Source organism: Aricia agestis, chromosome 2, assembly GCF_905147365.1.
Source record: "Aricia agestis chromosome 2, ilAriAges1.1, whole genome shotgun sequence".
Taxonomy (NCBI): domain Eukaryota; kingdom Metazoa; phylum Arthropoda; class Insecta; order Lepidoptera; family Lycaenidae; genus Aricia; species Aricia agestis.
This window is the reverse complement of record NC_056407.1, coordinates 17,200,165-17,227,324: the sequence shown is the minus strand read 5'-3', so window position 1 is coordinate 17,227,324 and position 27,160 is coordinate 17,200,165. Positions and strand designations below refer to the sequence as shown.

General features: G+C 35.2%; 1 protein-coding gene across 2 annotated transcripts; it reads left to right on the top strand.

The window, feature by feature from the left end:
* The first annotated feature begins 110 nt into the window (after positions 1-110).
* Positions 111-26,448, top strand: LOC121739720 (E3 ubiquitin-protein ligase RNF8-like). 2 transcript variants are annotated; one of them, XM_042132265.1, is made up of 12 exons: positions 111-334; positions 656-1,243; positions 3,362-3,610; positions 7,662-7,859; positions 11,405-11,482; positions 12,123-12,236; positions 16,716-16,963; positions 17,544-17,662; positions 17,920-17,968; positions 21,589-21,798; positions 22,945-23,015; positions 26,300-26,399. In XM_042132265.1, the coding sequence occupies exons 1-11, from the start codon at positions 248-250 to the stop codon at positions 22,991-22,993; spliced, it is 1,989 nt and encodes a 662-aa protein (XP_041988199.1). In that variant the 5' UTR covers positions 111-247; the 3' UTR covers positions 22,994-23,015; positions 26,300-26,399. The 2 variants fall into 2 exon arrangements, with proteins under 2 accessions (XP_041988199.1, XP_041988198.1); XM_042132264.1 differs by lacking the exon at positions 17,920-17,968 and having other exon boundaries at positions 26,300-26,448.
* Positions 26,449-27,160: the final 712 nt, after the last annotated feature.

Sequence of the window (27,160 nt, the reverse complement as noted above, 5' to 3'; positions counted from 1 at the left end):
TACTCGACCTCGACACTGGCCATGGTTATAGCCGAAGTGCCATTATATGAAAAAAAAAAAATTCGGCGACTGTCATCTGTCACATGTCAGTTGTATCTTGTGCTTGTGTACGCTTTTGTTTTGGGATTTGAATTTTATCATTTATCGTATCATAAATTGAAATATTTTAATTATATATACAATATACATAATATCTAGAAATGTATACTAATTGAAATGTAATTTATTTAGAATTTATACAGTAAAAATGGAAGATGTGCCTTGCCTGATAACCTGTAAGCCGTTGAAAACAGAGTTTGTAAATTTGAAAAAAATTCGTCTTACATCAACTGAAGTAAGTTTAATTAAAATGATAACATAATTGTTATCATTTTAATTGTTGATGGACCTTTGTATACCATTGTCTTCTGCCCTTAGCAGAATCAATTACAATATATTAACGTCGCTCCAAAAGGTTTCAAAGATTTGAAGCCTATTACGTTCTACCTGGTACCAGCTGAATGAATAACTTTGAAACAGCGCCTTTGTGCACAGCATATTTCTTGATTTTGACTATTAAACTACTAAAATACTTTCATTGATAAAAGAAATATGTTAAAATTTATAATAGCAACTTCCGATTACTTTTAACTTCCATAATTTCATTTTGTTCCAGTTCACTTTGGGAAGATCTCTTAGCAACGATGCAGTCATTCCATTTCTTGCTATCTCAAGAAGCCACTGCATGATACAAAGTGTAGATGATGTATGGATCATTCATGATCTCAGCACTCTTGGTATTGAAATAAATGGTGTCACATTAGGCAAGGGCAAAAGCAAAAAACTTGAAAATGGTGACATAATAAGCATGGAACCTTCGAAGGAGTTTGTTTACAAATTTGTACACGAAGAAACCCCATCAGATTGTCCAAGAAAAAGGAAGAAATTGTTGCCAGAAGAGGACATGATAAATGATGTGAAAATAAAATTTGAACAATCTCAAGATTTCGCTATGAAAAATTTAGAAGTTCAAATTCAGAATGCAAAACATATACAAACAAGTAACATTCTTCTAAAGGAGCAGCTGGAATCAAATATGAAGAAAAAAATTTGTCAAGTTGAAGAAAAGTTTGCTGTGCAAATAGAAAATTTAAAAGGCGAGAAGTTTGATGTTGAACAACAAAAGGCCCAATTGGAAAAAGAAAAAAACATTGAACTAGAAGAATTGAGGAAAGATATGGGTGGCAGAATAGAAGAACTCATGGTAAATTAAGTTTTAATCACTAACCTTTCATACTTTACAATCTTTCAATTCAAACTCGAGGTAGAAAATAATTAAAATTATAACATAGTACAGTACTCCTAAATTAATAATGCGCGTGGAAATCTCTGCTAATTGTCGTAATCACGAAAACACCCAGATCTATGAAACGTAAGAGCCCCATACAATGACTTGTACCTTGTTCAAAAGAAATAGAAGTAAATATCATATAATTTCCACGTGTATGTTATTAAAATCGAGATTTAGAAAATCCAACACCCATCTACGACTATTTTATTTGGATCTACATTACACATGAAATTTTTAATGCACCACGAAAATCTAATATATAAAATTCTCGTGTCACAGTTTTCATTGCCATACTCCTCCGAAACGGCTTGACCAATTCTCATGAAATTTTGTGAGCATGTAATATAGGTCTGAGAATCGGCCAACATCTATTTTTCATACAAAAAAAATATATATGGCAACACAAGGTTTGCCGGGACAGCTAGTAAACTATAATAATAAAAATTGTAACTGAGCTAGGTATAGCTAAATTAATATTGGAATTTGTTGTGTTAGACTGTTGCCAATAATAATTATGACAAAAACGCTTTAAGGCACGGATTAAGTTCCTATAGCGCTGTCCACGATAACACCGTAGTATGCGACATCAGATTTACACTGTAGGTTGTCTAGCATTGTAGTTCTTTCGTCTTGGCAGAAAAAACTCTCCCAGAGAACATGATGAGAGGTTTATTTAAACATACTGCCTTCGGTCGTACATATTCTACCATTTCTACCTATTTGTTCGACTGATGCTAGTAACTTAGATTCGTAAAGTTTGACTTTAAAATTTCCATGGCTGGTAACGAATTGAGATACGCAGTGGTCAATATCCATCCAGGGTTTGGATAATCGTTTACGATAATATTAGGAAAAGTTTCAAAGATCGACCTTTGCTAGAATTGGTAATCACTTTGGTTGTCGTTGTTTCTTCAATTCCATTACTTATCAAGTCACCGTTTTTAGGGTTCTTTACCCAAAGGGTAAAAACGGGACCCTATTACTAAGACTTCATTGTCTGTCCGTCTGTCTGTCTCTAGGCTGTATCTCAAGAACCATTATAGCTAGAGTTCAAACATTTTTACAGATTGTGTATATCTGTTGCCGCTATAACAACAATGAAAACAATAAAATCAATATTTTATCCCATACAACAAACATGATTTTTTTGGCCTTTTTTGCTCGATATCAATAATTACAACAGGCAGGCAGTTGAAATTTTCCTAGAATCCTTAGTTATATGTGTACTTTAATAATTAATAATAAAATTAGAATATAATTAAAATTGAAGGGGGGCTCCCATACAAAAACACAACTTTTGGTCTATTTGTCTCTATAACGGTACGGAACCCTCCGTGCGCGAGTCCGACTCGCACTTGGCTGATTTTATTGTAAACATGGTATCAAATTTGGGCAATCTATACAACAAAAAAAGAATTTTGTAAATCTGACCACAAACAGCAAAGTAAACATTAACTCCTCTTTTTTTGAAAGTCGGTTAAAAAAAGTATCTAAGATGTTGACCAGGGATGTAAGGTATCATCATGCCAAATTTCATTGAAATCGGTCCAGCGGATTCAGAGATTAGCCTGTACAAACAGACAAACAGACAGAGAAACAAAAATTTCAAAAACAGTTAAAATGTGTTCTATTACTCTTCTAACATGCCCCTGACTCGTTTTTCCAAGTTTATTTTTAATATACAAAAATTTTACCTCTAGTATTTTATAATAAGTATAGATAGATATTTACTTCTATTTGCTTTGAACAAGTCGCCGGTCCATCATACTATAACTCACCGGGAAGCCATCGCGGTGTTACCATGGTAACGTCAGGCGCCTCTATGTCGCTGCAAATTGCTATATTTCTTAAAGTTAAGTTCAAAACAACTTTTGCAGCGACGTCTTCCGATGCTCGGGAAATACGACCGTTGCCAAAAAAGTACGAAAATTTCTATGCGCATTATCACTTTGGGAGTACCGTAGGTATGCTAACAGCAATAAATGAACTTTATAAAACTAACCTAATCTTATACCTTCTTAATTATTTTAGGAACAAATAGAAAAGCACAATCAAATAGAAACAGAGCTACTATCAGAAAATAATCAACTTAAGGAAAAATTATTGAGGGAGAGAGAAGAATTTTTGGCTGAACTAAACAGGGAGAACATCTCAAAACATGATTTATTAAATAAGTTAGATATAAAGATCAAGGAGCAGGAGGAGAGATTACAAGAGAAACAAGAGATTGAACACAAACTAAGACTTGAAACAGAACAACTAAGAGAAGCTAAGGAAAAGGTAAGTCTGTTTTTTTTACTTTATTTTATTTTACTTTAGTTACAAAACCAAACAGTTTTTTTACATTATCTTAATACCTCGATCAATTTCAGTCACAATAGATTTTCAACATAGACAGTGTTTGCGCGCGATATCCGAGGAAATTGATTCCTAGACAGTTAACAGACCAACGTCATTTAGTTGGATCATGTCAATTCAATGTTATTTGTAATCTGTCGGCTGGGTTTGACATAACGCGACCAAACTAAGGTCTGCCTATACATCAACTTCTCTGATAGTACATTCGTCTGAGACCTATTCTCAGACGAATGTACTATCAGAGAAGTTTTATCTACTTTTTATATTAGCACTAGAAATAATTTATATGGCAAAACAATGTTTGCCGGGTCAGCTAGTATTTGCTTTAAAACTAATAGCTTCAGATTTTTTCCAAATAAATGTGGCTTTTTCACTACAAACTAGTACAATTTAATTAATTATTTAGTTTTTATCATGTTGTGTTATTTAACTCATAAATAGGCATTGTTAAATATGTCTAGGTCTTTCAACTCTTCATTGTAAGTGTTAACACTATTTTTTGGGAAGCAATTACTAGAGTAAATTATAACATTAATAAAATAATTTAAATCTACCAGGTCTTAGTTACATGTATTTAAGATCAATATATTCTAAAATATTTGGGGCGTCAGTGTGGTTGTATCCCAGACGACGAGCCCTCCTTGGATGATGAACACCATCGCGACATTAGGAGTAGAATGTTAGACCCCATTCATACACCGGTCTAAGATGTACCAACCCCGGAGGAGTTTATTAAAATAGTAAACCTTTTGCCTATAAAAAAATCTGCGGGCGAGGATAAAATATCAAATATTATGATAAAGCAAGCGTGTTTAGCGGCCAATTCATCGATTCTATATGTTTACAACATTTTTTATTTATTTTTTATTTATTTATTTTAACAGATGTATCGCAGAAGGTATATTTCCAAAAATTTGGCGTTCCGGTTGCATAAAATTAATACCTAAAGCGGGAAACAAACCTCCTGACGACCCAAAATCTTACCGTCCGATAACGTTACTGCCTTGCTTAGGTAAATTACTAGAACGTCTCATCGTACCTCGCCTGCTACCCGGTGGCCCTAAATTCCATAGCCACCAGTTCGGTTTCACCGCCGGGAAATCGACTGTGGACGCGGCGTAAGAAGTAAGAAAAATAGTTAATTTGTCGGAAACTGAATACGTGGTCGCTATTTCATTAGATATTTCCGGGGCCTTCGACCATGCCTGGTGGCCGATGGTGCTATTAAAACTAAAAAATCGAGGGTGTTACTGCAATATTTATTCTATAATACATTCTTACTTTTCTAACGGTCAAACTAAGCTTCGTCTAGGACATTGTACACATGTCAAGGATCGGTAATTTCGCTTAAATTATGGAACATCGGATTCGACGATTTGTTAAGTCTTCCACTTCCACCGCTTTGTATACTAGTTGGTTACGCCGATGACGGGTTTCTTATCGTTCAAGCAAACTCGCGTTCCGAAATTGAGTCTAAAGCCAACAGTAGTCTTAATTTAATATCTGACTGGGGTAAGCGTAATCGTCTGAAATTCGCTGCGCAAAAAACTTACCAAATTCTTTTAAAAGGTTCCCTTATATCTTCCCCTAGCATTAAACTTGACAATATTAACGTTAAACGCAAACAGTCGCTCTGTTATCTTGGTTTTTACTTAAAAAATAAATTTACATTTTTAGAATATATAATTCAAACCGGTGAGAAAGCGAAACGTAACTTTTACTCTTTTACCAAAATATCTACTTCGACATGGGGCCTTTCATTCAAAACCCTAAAATTAATTTACACTGCTACTTACCTTGGTAGCATTTGCTATATATTTTACACCTGACAGAGCAACTATCGGCGCGGCTCGTCGCAAGTTGCTACAAAGCCAACGTCTTGCTCTTATATTCTTGTGCAAAGCTAACAGAACCACAAGCACCGAAGCCTTGCCCGTGTTAGCCGGAGTTTTACCCGTTAACCTTGAGATTCAGCGTCGTGCGACAATGTACTATCATAACAAAAACATTGACAACCCGTTCTTTTTAAGCGCTCGCGATAGAAATAAAATAGCAAGATTGTTTGAACCTTTAGAAAACTCTTTGCAAAGCCTAATCTCCGAATGGCAACGCGTTGGGACTGTTCCACCAAAGGGCGACATCTTTATAATTTTTTCCCTAATATTCGTGAACGACTATCCAAACATTGGATGGATATTGATCACTGCGTTCACAATTCCTGACCGGTCATGGAAATTTTAAGGCCAAACTCTACGGATTTAATCTGGTAGCATCACCCATGTGCGAGTGCTCGACCGAAGGCAACATGTTTGAACAAACAGCTCATCATGTTCTCTGGGAGTGCAGTCTCTGGCAGGACGAAAGAACTACAATGCTAAACAACCTACTCTGCACATCTGATGTCGCATACTACGGTGATCTCGTGGACAGCGCTAGGAACTTCCGTGCTTTCAAGCGTTTTTGTCACAATTACTATTGGCAACAGTCTAACACAATAAATTAATTTAGCTCTAGCATAGTAGTCACTATTATTATTAACGTCAATTCCCGTGGTGCTTCAACCCTTCAGTTCTTTGACTTTCGGTCACTGCAACTTTGTGCTGTCTCCCGCTTTATATTGGGGGGGATTCTGGAAATCTACCTACTCCTCCTATTTTCTTCTGATTAATTTCGTTGCGGGTCCCAAGACAGCTTTAGCATGTCCCTCGGGCTCCCTGAGATCATATCAAAGGGTTTTCGTGGTTTGATGCCGCTGTCGATCCTGGCGACACAGGAGATACAGTGGTGGGAATGTGTGGTGGGCCAAAGCCCGTTTTAAAAAAAACACACACACACATGAGAAATTACATATTTTTGAGTGACAAGCCTATAAAACGGAACCCTAAAAAATTATAATATATTTTATTATTTTGCTACATAACTGATTTGAAAGAAATGCAGGTTTTCTTCAAAATTTTAAAATTTATGAGTGTAACTGAAGTGGTATAGAATAGTTTAAAAATGAAAAGCACAACTATTCAAAAAACTTTTTTATTTATGTTATCAGCTACACATTCCTTTTTAGGGTTCCGTACCCAAAGGGTAAAAACAGGACCCTATTACTAAGACTTCGTTGTCTGTATGTCTCCAGGCTGTAACTCAAGAACGGTTATAGCTAGAGAGTTGAAAATTTCACAGATTGTATATATGTTGCCGCTATCATAATATTAATACGTGAACGAAAAACTTTGTAACCCTTTTTACGACAAATGGGGAAACGTAGGTGCATGAAATTTTGCACGGTTATATTATGCTTTTATCATACATTTTTTTAACAAATAAAACATTACACACACTACAACACACACACATGAGAAATGACATATTTTTGAGTGACAAGCCTATACATATGAATTATACTCTTTTATTTATGGTTGAAGTCTGTTGACAACAAGTTGACAAATTAAAAATGGATTATAGTATTTTTTTATTAAATCTTAGATACTATTAGACAATGCTTACACGGCCAGTCAGAGATCAGCTAAGTCCCAGAGACAAGAGTTGAAAAAAAAAAAGATAAATTCAATATTTTTTACAAAAATATATAGGTAGTAGTCTTAATGTCGTTGAAACTAAGGTCGAATTTCGACCATTGGGCGATCTCTAGTGACAACAAATACTAAAAACAAAATAAATTTAATATACTAGAACACACGTGGCCTTTGTTGTATGGGATTTTTGTTTCATTGATACATTTTTTGGCCTTTTTTGCTCTATATCAATAGTAGCAATAGGTAGGTAAGTACTTGAATTTTTCACACAATCCTTAGTTTTATATGTACTTTAATATTTGTTTTTCTTTTCAATTTTCATCCACTATTAGCGAAATCGGAGGTTTGCATGATTAGGCACTCCACTATATCACTTATATATAATTTACAACAGTGCTATTTTATTACAATTATTTTTAATGATTTTACAACATTCTTTTCAGGAATTACATGAATTAAATGAGGCCAAACTCAAAAGAGAAGAAGAGTTAATGTGTCAGCTGAATGAACTGAAAAAGAACCTCACAGAACAAGTGTTCAAGACGGAACAGGAGAAACAACAAGCGGAACAACAGCTGACAGAGCAGATTGAAAAGATGAAGAAAATTAACGAGGAGGAGAAAATGAGAGTAGAACAACTTGTAAGTAAAAATGTCTAGTGGAATACTAAACTTAGACCTAATGTGGTTTCAAGAAACTCAAAATCGGCCAGTTGTTCCCAGGAAATTTGTTTGGGGGGCAAATGAATATACTAAAAATCTTAATTATATGTATAATGTATAGTATTAAAGTATTAAATATATTTCCGTTGTCTGGTACCCGTAACACAAGTCCTTCAGGTACTTACCACGGGGCCAGACTGACGTGGTATGAAGCGTCCATAGAATAAATAAAAAAACTTTCTACCATGCAGTGCTACTGATAGTGACATCTCGATTGCTCAGCTCTTTGTTTATCTATTCCGCTAGGTATATTAATTAACTTTATGTTCAGACAATATAGAATAGATCTGTCGGCTACTAAACAGTGTGCAGTCAAATTATGATCAACTAGCTGTTGCCCGCGACTTCGTCCGCGTGGACTTTAGTTTATAGCGCGCGGTGTCAACAAAATTTGTGTCAAATTTAAAAACTTTTTAAAACCCTGGTAAGTGGTACCCCTCTTAGGGCCGCGCTACACCGGAATGGCAGCGCTGAAAGTGCTCGCCTCGCCGCTGCCATTCCGGTGTAGCGCGGCCCTTAATTAATCAAAATACCCAAAAACAGCTGTGCAGTGTGCACATAATCTATACTAATATTATAAATGCGAAAGTATCTCTGTCTGTCTGTCAGTCTCGCTTTCACGCCAAACGCCAAAACTACCGAACCGATTGTAATGAAATTTTGTATACAGATAGTCTAAAGCCTGAGAAAGGACATAGGCTACTTTTTTACTGGAAAAAAGGGTTGTAAGGGTCGTAAATTTGTTCAAAAAATTCATAATAGATGGCGCCGTGCGTCTTCTACATCGCGCTGACGCTTGATCAAAAGTCTTTCTATAAGAGGTGGTATCATCTTACATTTAAGTCTCGATTTTTTTCGATTGTTATATCTATTCTACGGTATTAAATAACTCAATACTTTATCTGTGCAGGCAGTGACGTAACCTTAAGACCAAATTTCACCAACGACTGTTAAAGTTAATGATCGAATTAGTATCACGTTAGCTGTTTCGTTTTTCATATGAATGAAAGAGAAGACAGGACATTTTAACAAGCTGTTAACACTAACAGACGTTGGTGAAATTGGGGCTAAACCTATCAATGATAAATAGTTTATGGGTAAAGTTGTGTAATTGGGGGGCTAAATATGCTTTGAAATTTGGCATAAAATATAAAGTTTAATATAAAAAATAAAGTACTTATTGTGTGCACACTACACAGCTGTATTGATTTAAGGGGTACCAGGGTTTTTTTATAAAAGCTTTTGACACCAATTTTGTTGACATCGCGCGCTATAAACTGAAGTCCACGCGGACGAAGTCGCGGGAAACAGCTAGTATTATTATAATATTATTAAACATCATATTCTAACGTATTAAAAACTATAAACAAAAACATACTAACTAATAAGTATGATTAGTTCTATGTTACAATAAAGTAAAAAATAAAACGCCATCTGTTGAATCGTATTAGAACTAAAATGTTCATTCCATCGATATATTTCTGGATTTTTTATAATATTATACATAAAATATGTTTAAGATTGAAATTTTATTTTAATACACATCCAAGACCCAGGAAAATTGAAAACTTTTTGTTCCGCCTGCGGGACTCGAACCCAGGACCCCCGGGATGAGCGCTGGCCACGGCGCCACGCGCAATGCGAATTCATTTTCATCGAAATTTTCATGGAAATAAGATATTTTCCCACATCAAAATGTAGCCTATGTCCTTTCTCAGACTCTAGAATAACTGTATACAAAATTTCATTGCAATCGGTTCAGTAGTTTTGGCGTGAAAGCAAGAGAGACAGACAGACAGACAGACAGAGATACTTTCGCATTTATAATATTAGTATAGTATGGATTATAATATTATTAAACATCATATTCTAACGTATTAAAAACTATAAACAAAAACATACTAACTAATAAGTATGATTAGTTCTATGTTACAATAAAGTAAAAAATAAAACGCCATCTGTTGAATCGTATTAGAACTAAAATGTTCATTCCATTGATATATTTCTGGATTTTTTATAATATTATACATAAAATATGTTTAAGATTTTTGAAATTTTATTTTAATACACATCCAAGACCCAGGAAAATTGAAAACTTTTTGTTCCGCCTGCGGGACTCGAACCCAGGACCCCCGGGATGAGCGCTGGCCACGGCGCCACGCGCAATGCGAATTCATTTTCATCGAAATTTTCATGGAAATAAGATATTTTCCCACATCAAAATGTAGCCTATGTCCTTTCTCAGACTCTAGAATAACTGTATACAAAATTTCATTGCAATCGGTTCAGTAGTTTTGGCGTGAAAGCAAGACAGACAGACAGACAGAGATACTTTCGCATTTATAATATTAGTATAGTATGGATTATAATATTATTAAACATCATATTCTAACGTATTAAAAACTATAAACAAAAACATACTAACTAATAAGTATGATTAGTTCTATGTTACAATAAAGTAAAAAATAAAACGCCATCTGTTGAATCGTATTAGAACTAAAATGTTCATTCCATTGATATATTTCTGGATTTTTTATAATATTATACATAAAATATGTTTAAGATTTTTGAAATTTTATTTTAATACACATCCAAGACCCAGGAAAATTGAAAACTTTTTGTTCCGCCTGCGGGACTCGAACCCAGGACCCCCGGGATGAGCGCTGGCCACGCGCAATGCGAATTCATTTTCATCGAAATTTTCATGGAAATAAGATATTTTCCCACATCAAAATGTAGCCTATGTCCTTTCTCAGACTCTAGAATAACTGTACTTATACAAAATTTCATTGCAATCGGTTCAGTAGTTTTGGCGTGAAAGCAAGACAGACAGACAGACAGACAGACAGAGATACTTTCGCATTTATAATATTAGTATAGTATGGATTATAATATTATTAAACATCATATTCTAACGTATTAAAAACTATAAACAAAAACATACTAACTAATAAGTATGATTAGTTCTATGTTACAATAAAGTAAAAAATAAAACGCCATCTGTTGAATCGTATTAGAACTAAAATGTTCATTCCATTGATATATTTCTGGATTTTTTATAATATTATACATAAAATATGTTTAAGATTTTTGAAATTTTATTTTAATACACATCCAAGACCCAGGAAAATTGAAAACTTTTTGTTCCGCCTGCGGGACTCGAACCCAGGACCCCCGGGATGAGCGCTGGCCACGCGCAATGCGAATTCATTTTCATCGAAATTTTCATGGAAATAAGATATTTTCCCACATCAAAATGTAGCCTATGTCCTTTCTCAGACTCTAGAATAACTGTATACAAAATTTCATTGCAATCGGTTCAGTAGTTTTGGCGTGAAAGCAAGACAGACAGACAGACAGACAGACAGACAGACAGAGATACTTTCGCATTTATAATATTAGTATGGATTTCAGAAATTGTTCAAACTGATTGTTACCTTTAAACTATTCATGTTATTTCGCAGATGAAAGAAAGAGAGGAGATGCAAAAACAATTGAATGAAGCCCCACAAAAGTCACAACAACAACTGGAAGAGTTGCAGGTAGTTGTTGTCAGTTATTATTGTTTAATTATATTTTAGGCAGCATTTTCTTCGTCGAAACCTTACATTTTTCCGAGATACAACGTAGTTCTCTCCCGGGACTCAAAATATGTATATTGTATATACCTTTCAACAAAATCGGTTCAGCGGTTTGAGCGTGAAGAGGTTACAGGCAGACAGACAAAGACACTTTCACATTTATAATATATAAGTAATAAGTATGGATTATGCTTGTAGGTATATAGTGTGTACCATCGAAGAAATTCATTCATTTCAGGCACTCGACGGATCTGCGTCATTTGGTCGGATTATGTCAATTCAATGTAAGTCGTGATCTGTCGGCTGGGTTTGACATAAAATAACCAAATTACGTTGGTCCGCCATCTGCTTATGAATCTACTTCTCTGCTAGTACATAAAATAAATGATAATGAGAGGTGTCAAGGGACACCCGGATGCAACGAAGTTATAAAAAAAAGAAAGAGATACAGAGAGAGTAACACGCGCTACCTCACGGCTTACAACTATAGCATTTTTGCTCTCGTTGTAATATACCGACAATATTGTGTCATATCATTACAACTTTTTCCGTCTAGCCCCCTTTAGCAACGCGCGAAATATGTATGTTGTGTGTGTTGCAGGCGCGCGTGGCGGCGCGCGAGGTGGAGCTAGCGGCGCTGGCGGCGGAGCGGATACAGCAGCAGGCCGACCAGTCCGGGGAGGTCATCAAGGCGCTGCAGGACCAACTCGAGAAGGTACCCACATATTATAGCATCATTAATAATTACTCCCGCACCGGTTTCGGTGACGGTGGCCGGTTTCATTGAAACCAGGCCAGTTACGCAGGACTAATTTTTATAGTGACCAAGTGTGTGCAGTACACAAGAGCACTCTCTATTCCTTTTATTCTCATAACCCAGTGGGACGTAAGACCTATACGACTGGCGAGAGATCTGGTGCAGGATCGACTTTTTACATGCCCATCCGACGCATGGATCATCTTACTTGTCAGACAATCAGGTGATCAGCCTGCATTGTCCTAACTAAACTTGGAAATAATATGTTTCCAACGCGGGAATCGAACCCACCACCTCCGAGTCAAGAGTCGCAACATAGGCCGCCAAATCACAGTGCACAGTTGCTTAGGCCAGCGGGGCTAAAATGGTCGCTTAGTTGAATCATACAATGAATCATTTACGATTCATTTTTAAGCTTCTCTTAACGTGCAATTCATTTAATGATTCGTACTAAGCAATTCATTTGTTTGACATTTTTCTATGAAAAGTCGTAAAATGGTCCAATAAATCCGAATTGCTTTTCTGTCAAATAGCAGAATTAACAAAATATCTATACTAATATTATAAATGCGAAAGTATCTCTGTCTGTCTGTCTGTCTCGCTTTCACGCCAAAACTACCGAACCGATTGTAATGAAATTTTGTATACAGATAGTCTAAAGCCTGAGAAAGGACATAGGCTACTTTTTACTGGAAAAAAGGGTTGTAAGGGGGTGGAAATACGAAAATTTGTTCAAATTAAGTTAGTTCCAAAAATTCATACTAGATGGCGCCGTGCGTCTCTTACATCGCGCTAACGCTTGCCCAACATATTTCTATAAGAGGTGGTATCATCATACATTTGTTTTTCGATTTTTTTTCGATTGTTATTTCTCTTTTACGTTATTTAATAAGTGAGTACTTTATATTATATACAGTGGCGTAACCTTAAACCTATCAATGATAAATAGTTTACGGGTAAGGTTGTGTAATTGGGGGGCTAAATAAGCTTTAAAATTTGGCATAAAATATAAAGTTTAATTTAAAAAAATGAAATATTATGTGTACACTGCACAGCAGCTGTTTTGATTACCACCTTTGGGGTACCAGGGTTTTTTTTATAAAAGCTTTTGACACCAATTTTGTTGACATCGCGCGCTATAAACTGAAGTCCACGCGGACGAAGTCGCGGGCAACAGCTAGTGTTACTATAAACGTCATCTTTGATCTTAGAACTATTCTTATGTCGTAACACATTATAGAAATTGTTTAACTAAAGAAATTTAAAATTACAAAGTCGGTTTCAAAACTTTGAAGTTTGTATACAAACATGACTAAAGTAAAAAATGTTGCCAGCATATAGCATGGCTTCATAACGTTATCGATTACTAGAAAAATTACCGTTACGTACCGTTATTTTTATAAGGGTAGCTTAACGATATTTTTAACGATATCTAGTAGGTAACATAACATTTAAATATAGTTTAAAAAATGCCGTTATTATTACCGGTAAAAATATCGTTATTTTCTGGTATGCGACGTTGCCAGTTCAACGCGACACATTTCGTTAATATGCATACAAGTCTGTGGGTAACATTTTTAGATACCTATACGTATAAAAATAACGTTATTAATACTGATATTTTTAACGGTAATTTTTGGTATGCAACGATGCCAGTTCGACGCGACACCTTCCGTTCATGTTAGTAGACGCACGAAATCTCACTCAAATCCCAACTACGAGCACCAAAGTTTTTTCGCAAGATTTGTGCTTACCTACTTTTTATGGTTCCGTAGTCAACAAGGAACCCTTATAGTTTCGGTCTGTCAGGCCGTCTGTCTGTCTGTATTAAATTTTACTGTGCTAGATGCGGACATCTATACTTACCGTCTTGTACCGCGTTTGAAATTACGCGCCATTCCACGCGAACACGGACATGTCATACTTGTTCTTATATTTTACAGCGAACACTGCACAGTGCACGCGGGTGTGCTCGTACTATTTATTTACGCGCAAAATTGTTGATTAATTTAATTATTCAGTGTACCGTGAGCCGTGACTCGTTTGCTCGTTTGCCCCCTTATTTCATAAAAAAAAATTCTACATGACGCATATTTTAGGGTTCCGTAGTCAACAAGGAACCCTTAGGGTGAGGCCAAACGAGCGTAATTTTGTGAGTCGTGAGTCACCTGATGGAAAGCAACTACCGTCGCCCATGGACACTCGCAACATCAGAAGAGCTGCAGGTGCGTTGCCGGCCTTTTAAGAGGGAATAGGGTAATAGGGGATAGTAGGGATGGGAAGGGAAGGGAATTATAGGGGAGGGTACGTGGTATTTCTCCGGTCGAGCCGGCCCATTCGTGCCGAAGCATGGCTCCCCACGTATAATGCTCTATATCAATAATGGCTACACGTAGGCACTTGAAATATTTACAAAATATACTTAATGGTATCAGTACTTTAATAGTTGATAATAAAATTAAAATAAAATTAAATATTTAATTACATTAATATCCCATATAAAAATACATTTTTTGCCTAATTTTGCTCATAAACTATACGGAACCCTCCGTGCGCGAAGTCCGACTCGTACTGGCCACTTATTTACGGAACCCTAAAATGATTTCTTGTAAATTATGCAAGGACAATAATTATTGTAGTAGAATGTGCGGATATAGCAAAACTGAAAGTTTCTGTTATCTCTCCAGTGGCGGATTTACAAATTTGCCGCCTGTAGTCTATTCAATTTTTGCCGCCCCTATAACTGATCTTTGAAATTCAATACGTTACTTTAGTTCAGAATCATATGCCACCAAAAACATTTTTTGAAAATTTTTGCTGAGACGACAACATAAGGTTTCACCCTGTGCGGTAGCGAAACGGCGGTGCCATACATATTTACTGGTATGTAGAATTTGTTTAAGTTAGGGTCAGTAGAGACTAGTCTCTAGAGTTAGGCTGTGTAGATTCAGAACCTTGGCTCTACATGAGATCTCATATCTATTTCACAGGGTAAACCGTAAACCTAATATGTGGTCGTCTCGGCAATATTTTACAAGAAATGTTTTTGGTGGGATTTTTACTGAAAAAAATCATAAGAATCAAAGTTGGAGGAAATTGCAGAATGATAATGATTTTGTATTTTTTTTTTTTGGCACGGTTCAGGCTCTGTGATTGGTTGGCTGTCAAAATTTGGACCAATCACAGAGCCGAACCGCGTCTTGAGACCGGGTCGCAACTTAAGTACTATTTATACGGGCCTTAGATAGGAAAAATTATTTAATACTTTTTAGTGCATATTATAGGGATGTTATTATTGTTTTTACCTTGGAAGTCGGTTTTAATTTTTTGTTAAAAATAATTATTTCACTCTTTTTAGTTACCTAGTAAACCATCGCATATATTCCACGTATCTTATTACAATTTGTTAAGAGTCAAACTCACAAATCTCAGATTGATAATTTACAATACATTTAAAAACAATCGAAGTGAACACGTGCTAGGTAAATCTATATAAACTTGCATAGGAATTCGATCTGTATATGTATAATAATAAGGAGCAAAATCGTGTTAATAAATAAAAAATCATTAAAGTACGAAGTATATATTTTACTCATAAAATATGTGATTGTTTCTTATTTCTATAACGAATCTCAGTAGTAATGTCAAATGTGTCCCTTACGCTCTGGAGTTAAGGTTGAATTTGTTATGTTCAATTTTGTGGTACATAAGTCGCTTAGAACTTGAATCATTTATTTTGAAACAACATTGTATTTTTATTAAAATCGCTATAAAAAGTTATTGGTACTTTTCATAGCGATTTTAATAAAAAAAGGACATAACGTGATGATATAATAATTTTGGTGTTGTGGGGGGTAATATTGTGTCCATATACAACCATGTGACACTGGTGACCCTGATGTAGTAATGATGATGATGAATATAATTTGCATAGTAGCATATGCTTTCAGTTCTTAAAACAGCGCCTTAACCCCTAAACTTGTATCTATAAGGAATCCGGAATTCTCTTAGTAGCATACGTTTAGCATAAAACCAAAATCACCATATGTTTCCATATAAATTTTGAGGAATTCCCTCGATTACTCAAGGATCCCATCATGAGATCACCACTTTTGTAAAAAAGGGACCAAATTGGAGTGAAACCTAATGTAACAAAACAAACATTTTGAAAATGGGTTCACAAATGGCGGAGTAATCGTTGAACATACAAAAAATAAAAATATATATATCCACACCCGAACATATAACCTCCTCCTTTTTGGAAGTCGGTTAAAAAATCTTGAATATCTGTATAGTATAAAAGTATTAAATATATTTCCGTTGTCTAGTACCTGTTTAACACAAGTCCTTTGGGTAGTTAGCACGGGGCCAGACTGACGTGGTGTGAAGCGTTAATAGATATTATATATTATATTATTTGTTGTTTTAATATCCCAGGTTAAGAGCCAGCTACAGAGCGTGGAAAACGAAAAGAAGATTCTCGAAACGGCGTCCACGAGCGATGAGCTGGCCGGTGCGGGCGCCGCCGCGTTAGTTGAGTTTGGCGAGATGATGGAGAGCGAGTTGCAGTGCAGCGTCTGCGCAGAGCTGTTCGTAGCGGCCACTACGCTCAACTGTTCCCATACTTTCTGCAAGTACTGCATCAATAAGTGGACGAAGAAGAAGAACGACTGTCCCGTGTGCAGGTAAATTGGCCTAAATTTTTAACCTTTCTGGCGCGGGTTTTTTTTTAATGTTGGGTTAGTTCCCGAACCGTGTGATGGTTGGTTGGCATTCGGAGATTAGTTTTAATTTTTCCCCGAAATAAAACAATTATTATTTTATTTACCGGATTTGGTCAGTTGGAGCCATTTTTCAACCTCCTTGTTTATCAAAATATTGATATCCTAATGGATACGCAGTACGCTTTCGGCTTTTCAATGTTTTGTATGTATTTGTCTGATATCAAATCTGTTCAGTATTTCAAACTTCATTTGGCTAGAATGAAAAACTACTCAATATATCGGATATACAACCCCTGTTCTAAAATGATATAATGCGACAAATCCAAGACTTTAATTTCAAATGGAGTAGTACCCTGTATAAATAAACATTTAGGGCCTGTTTCACCACTTCCTGATAAGTGCTGGATAGGCTATCCGCCACTTAACTTGACAGATAGAGTATGGAGAATCTGTCAAAAAAGTTGTGGATAGCCTATCCGGCACTTTATCAGGAAGTGGTGAAACAGGCCCTTACTGACACAATTCTGTATTTAAATTCCAGAGCGATGATAACGTCGAAATGTAGAAGTTTGGTGTTAGACTCCTTCATAGAGAAAGCCGTACAAAATCTCTCCGAAGATATGAAGAAAAAACGAGAGGAACTGCTAAAAAGCCGAGAAGGTAAATATATATTTTAATACATTAGAAACGGGGTAGATTTGTTTCAGAAGTTGTCATGTTATAGTAAAAAATACCTTGAATAAAATATCTACCCACGAAATCTATTGAGCCACATGTTAGTGAGCTTCGTAATAAAGCCTTTAAATATTCAATCTCTGGACTGGACAGCTTTATAAAATGTGTGTTCATTGTTTTGTAAACAGTTAAGTTTTCCATGTTATTCAAAATAAAATACTTATAAAGCTGTATTGTTACAGAGCTTGAAACACAGCTGGCAAACGAAAACAAGCAACTACTAGCTACTAGGTATGAACTACACAATGTAAACTTAGTATCTAATTTAAATATGATCGTTATTGTATTCAATATTAAAACTAATAAACATGAGAAGCACGGACGTAAAGAAAATACGGACGTAGCATTACACTATAAAGAGGTGAAGCATGCAAGGTACGACAATTTCGTTTATTGTACACGTGACTGACACACACACGCAACTAGCTACTACAACCCGCTGTCATTGTACGTTGAGTGACGGCACCAATGACACGCACACATCCTACACGGGCGGCCATAACTATGCTTCACTCGTGATTAGACTAGGTTACGTCCGTATTTTTTTACGTACGTGATGAGAAGTAGCTCATTTTTAAATAACAGGATTGATTTTGAAATATTTTTACTGTTAGGCAAAAACAAGACACTGGTAGCAGAAGAGTCATGTTGTGATTGTCTCAGGACGATTATGTATCTTGCGCTATTCTTTAAAGGGTAGTAATTAAACGAGTGACTGTAAATTACAATTTTAGGAGTCAAAATTAATTAATCTGGGTTATAGAATTACTAAGTGAGCGACTGACTGCGAGTGACAAGAAATCAACAGAACGTCAACTTTTGTTTGAGTGTCAACGTTACGTCCTGCATTTTTTTTAATATTTGGCAAATGTATTTTTTATATATGACGACCTCTGTGGCTCAGTTGGTAGCGCGTTGGTAGTGCAAACCGGGCGTCGCGGGTTCAAATCCCGCCGACGGAACAAAATTTTATTATTGAAATTTAAGGGTAATTAAATAAAACTCCATAAAAATAAAGTAATATGCATTAACTTAAATCAAATGAACAAAAATAAAATAAGACGCTTGAGTCAACTAAAAAAATAAAAAACTTCTTAATAATACTAATAGAAACATTGATATGAATGCGTACTACTACTTCATCGTCACTAGTAAATCACATTTTGTAGTACTTTATTATATTCGTTAACAAGCGACCCGCCCCGGCTTCGCACGGGTATAAAATATATATTATAGCCTATGTCACTCACTGAAAAAATGATTAAAATCGATTCAGTAGTTTTGATGTATATTCATTACTACCCGTAGCCCGCATTGGTCGGTACCGCCGCAAAAGCTACGTCCCGAAATTTTTAAATCTGTAATATCTTCGAAAATATTCATTTAAATCATAATATGCTGTAAAGAGCCATACCTATCTATATTAAATCAATACCCAACCTAACCTAACCCAATCAAGTCGTATTCGGCCAACATTGCTACTAATTACCTAAGAATTATAATATACTGTTCTTATACAATACTTTTGGAATGATAAATTATCGTCACTCACCACAGCCTTACGATGCCTGGAATGAGTTGAAAACACTCAATTAGTAAGTAAGTAAACACGTAAACACTAGAAAACATAAGACCTTATCTCAAGATTACGAAAATTTCAAATGCGAATTTATTCTAAACGGGGGAGTTCTAAAAGTTTCCGGGGGTGGAAGTGGTACGGGGAGATTTATCTCAGCTAAAACATCCTTACTCAACCCAACCCACGTGACCACCAAAAAAAATTTGGGGTGGGTTTGTAAACCTTAGAGCACACTCAAATTCATACCGCTCAAGTCATCATCAGCCGCTAAGTTTTTTTTTTTTATAATTCTCCTTTAACAATCTGTAGCTTTCATTAAAAACGTATCAAAATAAAAACATTAGCCCTCAAATCAATGATATTCTACTTATACAGATATGTTACGTCCATACTATTTTCCGGCTTAAATCTCTTCCGAACAATTTTCAAATTCAAAATTATTGCAAACATTGACAAATTTAACAGATGAGTGAAACAAAAGATACGAAAAACCATTAACATAAAAGAGACAGTTCTATTTTTAAACGTCGAATCGTATCGCTGTCTCTTTCTTCGCCTAAGCTATGACGAAAATTCGATTTTTTCCAGATTGTTCGAAAAAATAATTGTAATTGTGAATAATCGAGTTATTTATTGCAATCTAGACATGTGGTAAGGGATTCCATGTATTTTGTTTACTTTCGAGTCATTATTGGTAGATACATTTTCGATACACGCACGACGACATTTTCAATTTATTTACGTAAGACAAGACGCAGCACGTTCGTGACTGCGCTCGATGCAGACTACACAACGGACGGTTTGAATCTTCACAACGCGCGCGGTAGTAACATATCTGCTTTGAGTTTTTCATCATTGCCTCAAATAGAATATCAGTAACCAATAATCATTAATAAAGCAGCTAACAAAACTTTGCTCAAAGTGAACTTTTTAGTAGTTCGTTATGACTTATGTATAGCCTCACTTAGAAAAATCTAATCTATCTTTAATATTAAAATTGCCCTCTCTGTATTTCCAGTCGCTCACTTAGTAATGTAGTCGCTCGAATAAAACTTTAATATGTGAAATGGATTAATCACAATCCACTTTTTAACCGACTTCCAAAAAGGAGGCGGTTATATATTCGTCTGTTTATATTTTTATTTTTGTATGTTCAACGATTACTTCACCGTTTGTAGACCGATTTTCAAGATTTTTTGCTATTGTATATATATCAATATAGGTATAATCAGAATTTCGTACCATGTTCACAAAAGTGGTGATCTGATGTGATTTAATACATAAGGAATCGACGGGACTCCTTAAAATTTGTATGGAAACATAATATAGTAATTTTTATTTTTTCTGAAGTATTCGGGGCATATGCTAACAAAAAGTAAGATTTTGCGGCAGGTTATACCCTGGTTCCGAAGGTACCGAACAGAACTTTTGAATCCTTATAGATACAGGTTCAGGGATTTAGGCGTTGTTCAAACAACTGAAAGCATAAGCCAATATATAAATTTAATTAATCGTCATCATCACAACCATAATTATATCATGGGTCATTACATTATGACCCAATTATTGGTACTTTTCATGGTATTTTGCATTGACACGGTTGTTTTCTAAATTATTGTGTTGTTGTCTAGGATATAATCTTAATTTCGTATAATGATTACAAAAGTGGCGGTCTGATGACCCATCATTCCTCATAGATCCCAATCTATGAGGAATCGAGGAAAATCCTTGAAATTATTAAAACACACAATATGGTGGTTAAAATGTTTTTTCTAGTAACTCAAACATATTTTGTTACATATAAGTGAAATTTCATACGAACGCTTTGCTTACTAATATAGTGTGAATAGTTAACTTTCGTATTGGTTATCTACGCATTAAGCCTTGTGTGGTCTTGCAGATAACTAAAACGAAAAAACTAAAAAGAGTAAAATTATTATTTTTAACAAAAAATTTAAAACGACTTCCAAGATAAAAACAATATACTTAAAATGATCTAAAAAGTATGTTAATAATTCTTATTCTTCATTAGTGCCTTTATCAAAATTCGACTAAACCTCAACTTATTCTGTACTCAATTTTCATTCTTTTGAAGTCGGTACCGGCTAAGTTCTATGTCAAGTATCTCAGTTCTAGGCTGGTAACATAACTAGGGTGGTTCATACTTTTTAGATCATTTTAAGAATATTGTTTTATAATTTTCGCTTGTTGCGAAAATTTCGCAAAAACATATTTCCTTCTCTTTCTCTCACTGAATCGCGCCCCCTTGCAGCGGAGGAGGCGGCTGGTATGAGGCCTCCGACGGCACCGGCTCGGAGGACGACGAACTCGAGGAGGAGGAGGTCGACGAGGAACACTACTACGACGACTACGACGACTACGACAACTACGACGACTACGACGAATCCGACGAGTTTGACAACCGCGCCGAGAACGAGTTCGAGTACTACGAGTACCACGAACCAGAGGAGCATGACTCATCGTGAGTACGAAATACTTGCTGATATGTTCGTCGAGGTAATGTTCATGACGGAACTGGTCAATTCTTACTAAACCAAACTGGCCGTGCCGCCGAATGTGAGCAGGCTCACTGTGAGCACCAGTGTAAACGATAAAATAAACGGTATTTTTCGTTTACACTATGCTGACTATACGCTATAGCTGACGTAGCTACGTAGCCAATCAGCGTCCGCGGAGCGTAGTGACGTGCTATTTTTATCGGCCGCCGAATAGCGTAATAACGTTTTGTCCGTGAAAGAAAAAAATGTGAAAGAAAAAGTGCATATATATGGAAATACAATAAACTGCGTAACGTTCGCTCACATTCGGCGGCTGACGGTCAGTTTGGTTTTAAGTTTCGAGTCATAATTGGTAGGTACATTTTCGAAACACGCACGACGTCATTTTCTAAGACAAGACGCGGCACGTTCGTGACTGCGCTCGATGCAGACTAAATAACAGACGGCCCAATTGGGCCGTATTTGAATCTTCACAACGCGCGCGGTAGTAACATATCTGCTTTGAGTTTTTCATCATTAGTTGGAACCAAAACCGAACCGTGTTTTCTTTTGCGACACTAGTACCATACACATTGTTAATTCTTCGAGCTGTTTCTGCAGCACTCGTGCCACGGTAGAACTCATATTCGTAAATAAAGAGATATTTCAATTTTTCCATTGTGCGATATGAACGACTCCAAAGAAAAAATAATCAAGAAAAAAAACGAATGAATGACTGTTTGGAAACTCAGATGTACCAAATAAATGAATATATAAATTTGAATTTGGAATTCTTAACCAAAGAGGAGATATTAGAGATCAAAGTGGTCTGTACAACACAACGCCAATTTCATATTATTATGTAAGGACCTAATATTAACTATAGACTGTAGTCTTACAAAAACTTCCCATTGTCTGGCATTTCCGGTGCGTCGATCTGGGCCTAGGCTAGGGCAAGTGGCCCGGGCAGTCAAATTAGTTATTATAAATGAATAAATAAAAGTCCATAAATGTCCTAAATGAATGCTGAATTAGGCATAAAACGCAATGCTAATCGACGCGGCCGGTAGACTATATTTAGCTCCGAGCTCGATATTACAGAAACTAATTAGTTTTTTCCCTGTTTTCAGAGATTCCTTACATGACTTTTCCGACGGTGGACCTGACTTCCTCCTTTAGCGCGCCGATCCAACAAATTCAGGTATTGAATATATTTATAGACTCCGTTCTAAATCACTTTAATCCATATGTAAATTCATAACGGTATCCATAGAAGCTTATAAATACTGAGCATTACGTTTGGATCAAAATTATTTGTAAGTCACAAAAATAATTATTGAGTAGGTAAGTATGTATATTGTATTGTTGACTATAGTACTAAATAAGTCGTGTAAAACTAAGACTACTCGGCAAAACTGGAGGCCTGGATTTATAAATAGGCCGTATAAGCCGCGGTCTAGGGGCAGCATCCCAGGGCAGATTTCGTACACTGGGCATAAAAAATCGGCCAAGTGCGAGTCGGGCTTGCGCACGTAGGGTTCCATACCATTTAAGAGTAAAAATAGGCAAAAAAATGTAAGTATTTTTGAACACTAATAAAACAATATTTGCGTGCACTTTTTCCACTATATTAAGAAGTTATTAACAAATTACACGACCGGTTTCGAAATTAATCATCTTCAGGTGTACTTAGTGTAGGTAGTTTTACAAAATTAAATATAATCAAAACAAATATTGGGGATGTCAGCATCATGAAATTTTATACCATTTGGTAGAATTTCTCTACCGAATACGACTTTTTTCTACTAATGTTAAAATTAATATTTAGTTGGTTTTAGCTCTTTTATATTGATAAATTAATAACGTTATGTCATATATACAGATGCCATTGTTAAATTTCAAAATTTCAATTACAATATGTCACAAAATTACTATCAAATTATTAAAACATGTCAAAAAATTAATATATTTTTTGACATGTTTTAATAATTTATAATGGTAAAACCTATAAATAGAAAGATGGATTGGCTATGGGTAGCCCCTTGTCTCCTCTCTGTGCAGACATTTTTATGAATGATTTTGAATCAAAGATACTGGAAACCTCGTATAAAGAAAATATTATTTATTGGTACAGACACGTGGATGATATAGTATGTTTATGGAATGGCGAAATTTCAATTTTAAATGAATTTTTTAATTATTTAAATACAATTAATAATAAAATACAAATGACATTAGAAATAGGTAATAAAGTTTTAAACTTCCTTGACTTATCTATAGATATAAAACGTGGTCATCATACGTTTAAAATATTTAGGAAACCTACTTACAGTGAAAATGTCCTCCATGCTCACTCCTCTCATCCGCGCCAACACAAACACGCCGCTTTTCACGCTTTTGTTCACCGTTTACTAAATGTGCCCCTAGAGAAGAACGATTTCAGGGCAGAACTAGACACGATAAGACATATCGCTGTGAGCAATGGTTACAAAAGTGAACTGATTGATACAATTCTAAAAAAAGCTAGGAGAAGGATGGCTCACAAACTGCTATACGATTGCTCAGAACATAAGGAAAAAATAAATAGCACTTGGGTAAAAATACCTTACATTGGCCCTTTATCATATAGGTTTCAAAGGATTTTGAAAAACAAGGAGACCAAAGTAGCATTCTACACTACGAGTTCCCTAAAAAGTCTGTTGTGCAATAATAAGGACAAGTTTAATGTCACTGATAATAGCGGAATATACAGCCTTTCTTGTGAAACATGTGGAGGTATATATATAGGTCAGACGGGGCGGAAATTTAAAACACGGATTAAAGAACATATTACAGCTTGGAAAAGAAAATCAGAAAGATCGACGTTTGCTGAGCATTTAAATAATAATGACCATAATTTTGAACCTGACAAGAACATCAAATACCTACATATTTTGCCCAAAAGTAAGAAAATGGACGCATTAGAAGCACTTGAAGTCAACAGACACAAAAAATGGGGGAACTTGCCTATCTAATTCAATATTATTAGACATTTAGAGTATTATTATTTATACATTATTCTTTAATTACAATTCACCTCTAATTTAGTTTATTGACCTGATATTTATAAATTTTATATATTTTATAGACAATTTATTATATTTATTGACATTATTTAATTTAGTTTAATTTATTTGACATTATTATAGATATTAATATTTTTATAATTTTTAATATTATGGACAAATGAATTAAATTATTGGTGATCTAATTGACAATTATATAGGTAGTTATTAAGTTAGTTTGACAGTGTGTATATTAATTTTTTGACATGTTTTAATAATTTGATAGTAATTTTGTGACATATTGTAATTGAAATTTTGAAATTTAACAATGGCATCTGTATATATGACATAACGTTATTAATTTATCAATATAAAAGAGCTAAAACCAACTAAATATTAATTTTAACATTAGTAGAAAAAAGTCGTATTCGGTAGAGAAATTCTACCAAATGGTATAAAATTTCATGATGTTGACATCCCCAATATTTGTTTTGATTATATTTAATTTTGTAAAACTACCTACACTAAGTACACCTGAAGATGATTAATTTCGAAACCGGTCGTGTAATTTGTTAATAATTTCTTAATATAGTGGAAAAAGTGCACGCAAATATTGTTTTATTAGTGTTCAACATGCATTTCCACCAAGAACCAACGGTACAATCAATTACATATATGTAAGTATTTTTGTATGGGTATATATATACCTTCAATATTTATTTTGTTAAAATTTTATTATTAATTATTAAAGTTCTAGTACAATTTAGTATTTTGTGAATATTTCAAATGCCTACGTGTAGCCATTTTTGATATAAAGCAAAAAATGCCAAAAAAATCAAGTTTTTTGTATGGGAGCCCTCCGATTCGTGGCCACTGCCGCGCCCAGCGCGTCATTTAAAAAGATTCAGTGAGGCCGATGACGCGCCAGGCGCGGCATACAAGGATTGTTAAAAAACACGTTAAAACTAATTCATTAAACTGTAATTACAATTCCTTAGTCTAAATGTGCATAAAACACGACCAGTGGCCAATGCCGCACGTGGGGCGTCATCGTTTAGCAGGGCCGATGACGCTTATGGCGCGTCATCGAACAATCTGCTTGGCCTGTGGTAAGAAGTCGTGAAAATGAAGGTGGCAACGAATCGGTTAAATATTTATTTTGTTTTTAGTATTTGTTGTTATATCGGCAACAGAAATGCATAATCTGTGAAAATTTTAAGTCTCTAGCTATTACCGTTCTTACTTCTTGAGATACAGCCTGGAGACAGACCGACAGACAGACGGACCTGACATTGAAGTCTTGGTAATAGGGTCCCGTTTTTACCTTTTGGGTACGGAACCCTAAAAACATAAATCATGCACGGTTATGTCGGCTGAGTTTGACATAACCCAACCAAATCCCGTAGGTCTGCCTCTTAAATTTTTCTGATATTATTTGTAGGGCGACGAGCCGCTACACCTGATAATAGTTTCGGACAACATGGACGCGCTGCTCGCCGGCGACGTCATCACGATACAGGACACCTCGCGCTGAACACAACTTGCATTATTGTGTTATTGTAAATATATTTACATTGATTATTATTATTGTTCGAAATAAATATTCATATTTTACAATATGTTATTTTGTAATCTAAAAAACCTTTTTTTAACGTTGTTGATAAGAAGGACAACATAATGCAAAGGTACCTAGACTAGGCCTAAATAAAACAAGTAGTAACATTCGAAACAATTTAATAAACGAAAGGTATTTTGCACAGCAATTATTATTAAAAATATATTAACTATGTATTGAAGTAATTAAAATATCCACAATCCGAGTAATGTAATAAATTTGAAGAAAATATTATAAAGTACTGTGTATTACGATGAATAAGAAAGAAATTGAAGAATACAGACAAGGATATGAATAAGAATACTAAACACTTAAAATATGTAATGAATACTTAATTAAAAGTCCTAAGGGTGGGTTGCACCAACTTACTTTAACTGTAACTGTAACTATAACTTTAACTACAATGCAAAATGTCAAATCTTTGGTTAAAGTAAAAAATTCACGCCATATTTAACCATACCTCGACAAGGCTTTATATGCACGTGGCGAAAAAAGGAACTAACGCTGTCATCATACAAAAACGCCATTTTTGATAGTTCTTTACCAGCAGCGCCCCCGCCCTTCTGTCAAATGATGTGGTCAAAGTTAAGGTTAAAGTTAAATTTGCCATAACTATGGGGAGGCTTACGCCAAAAGAAGAAGAAGTATAACCATAACTTTGACCATTACGTTAACTTTAACAACGCC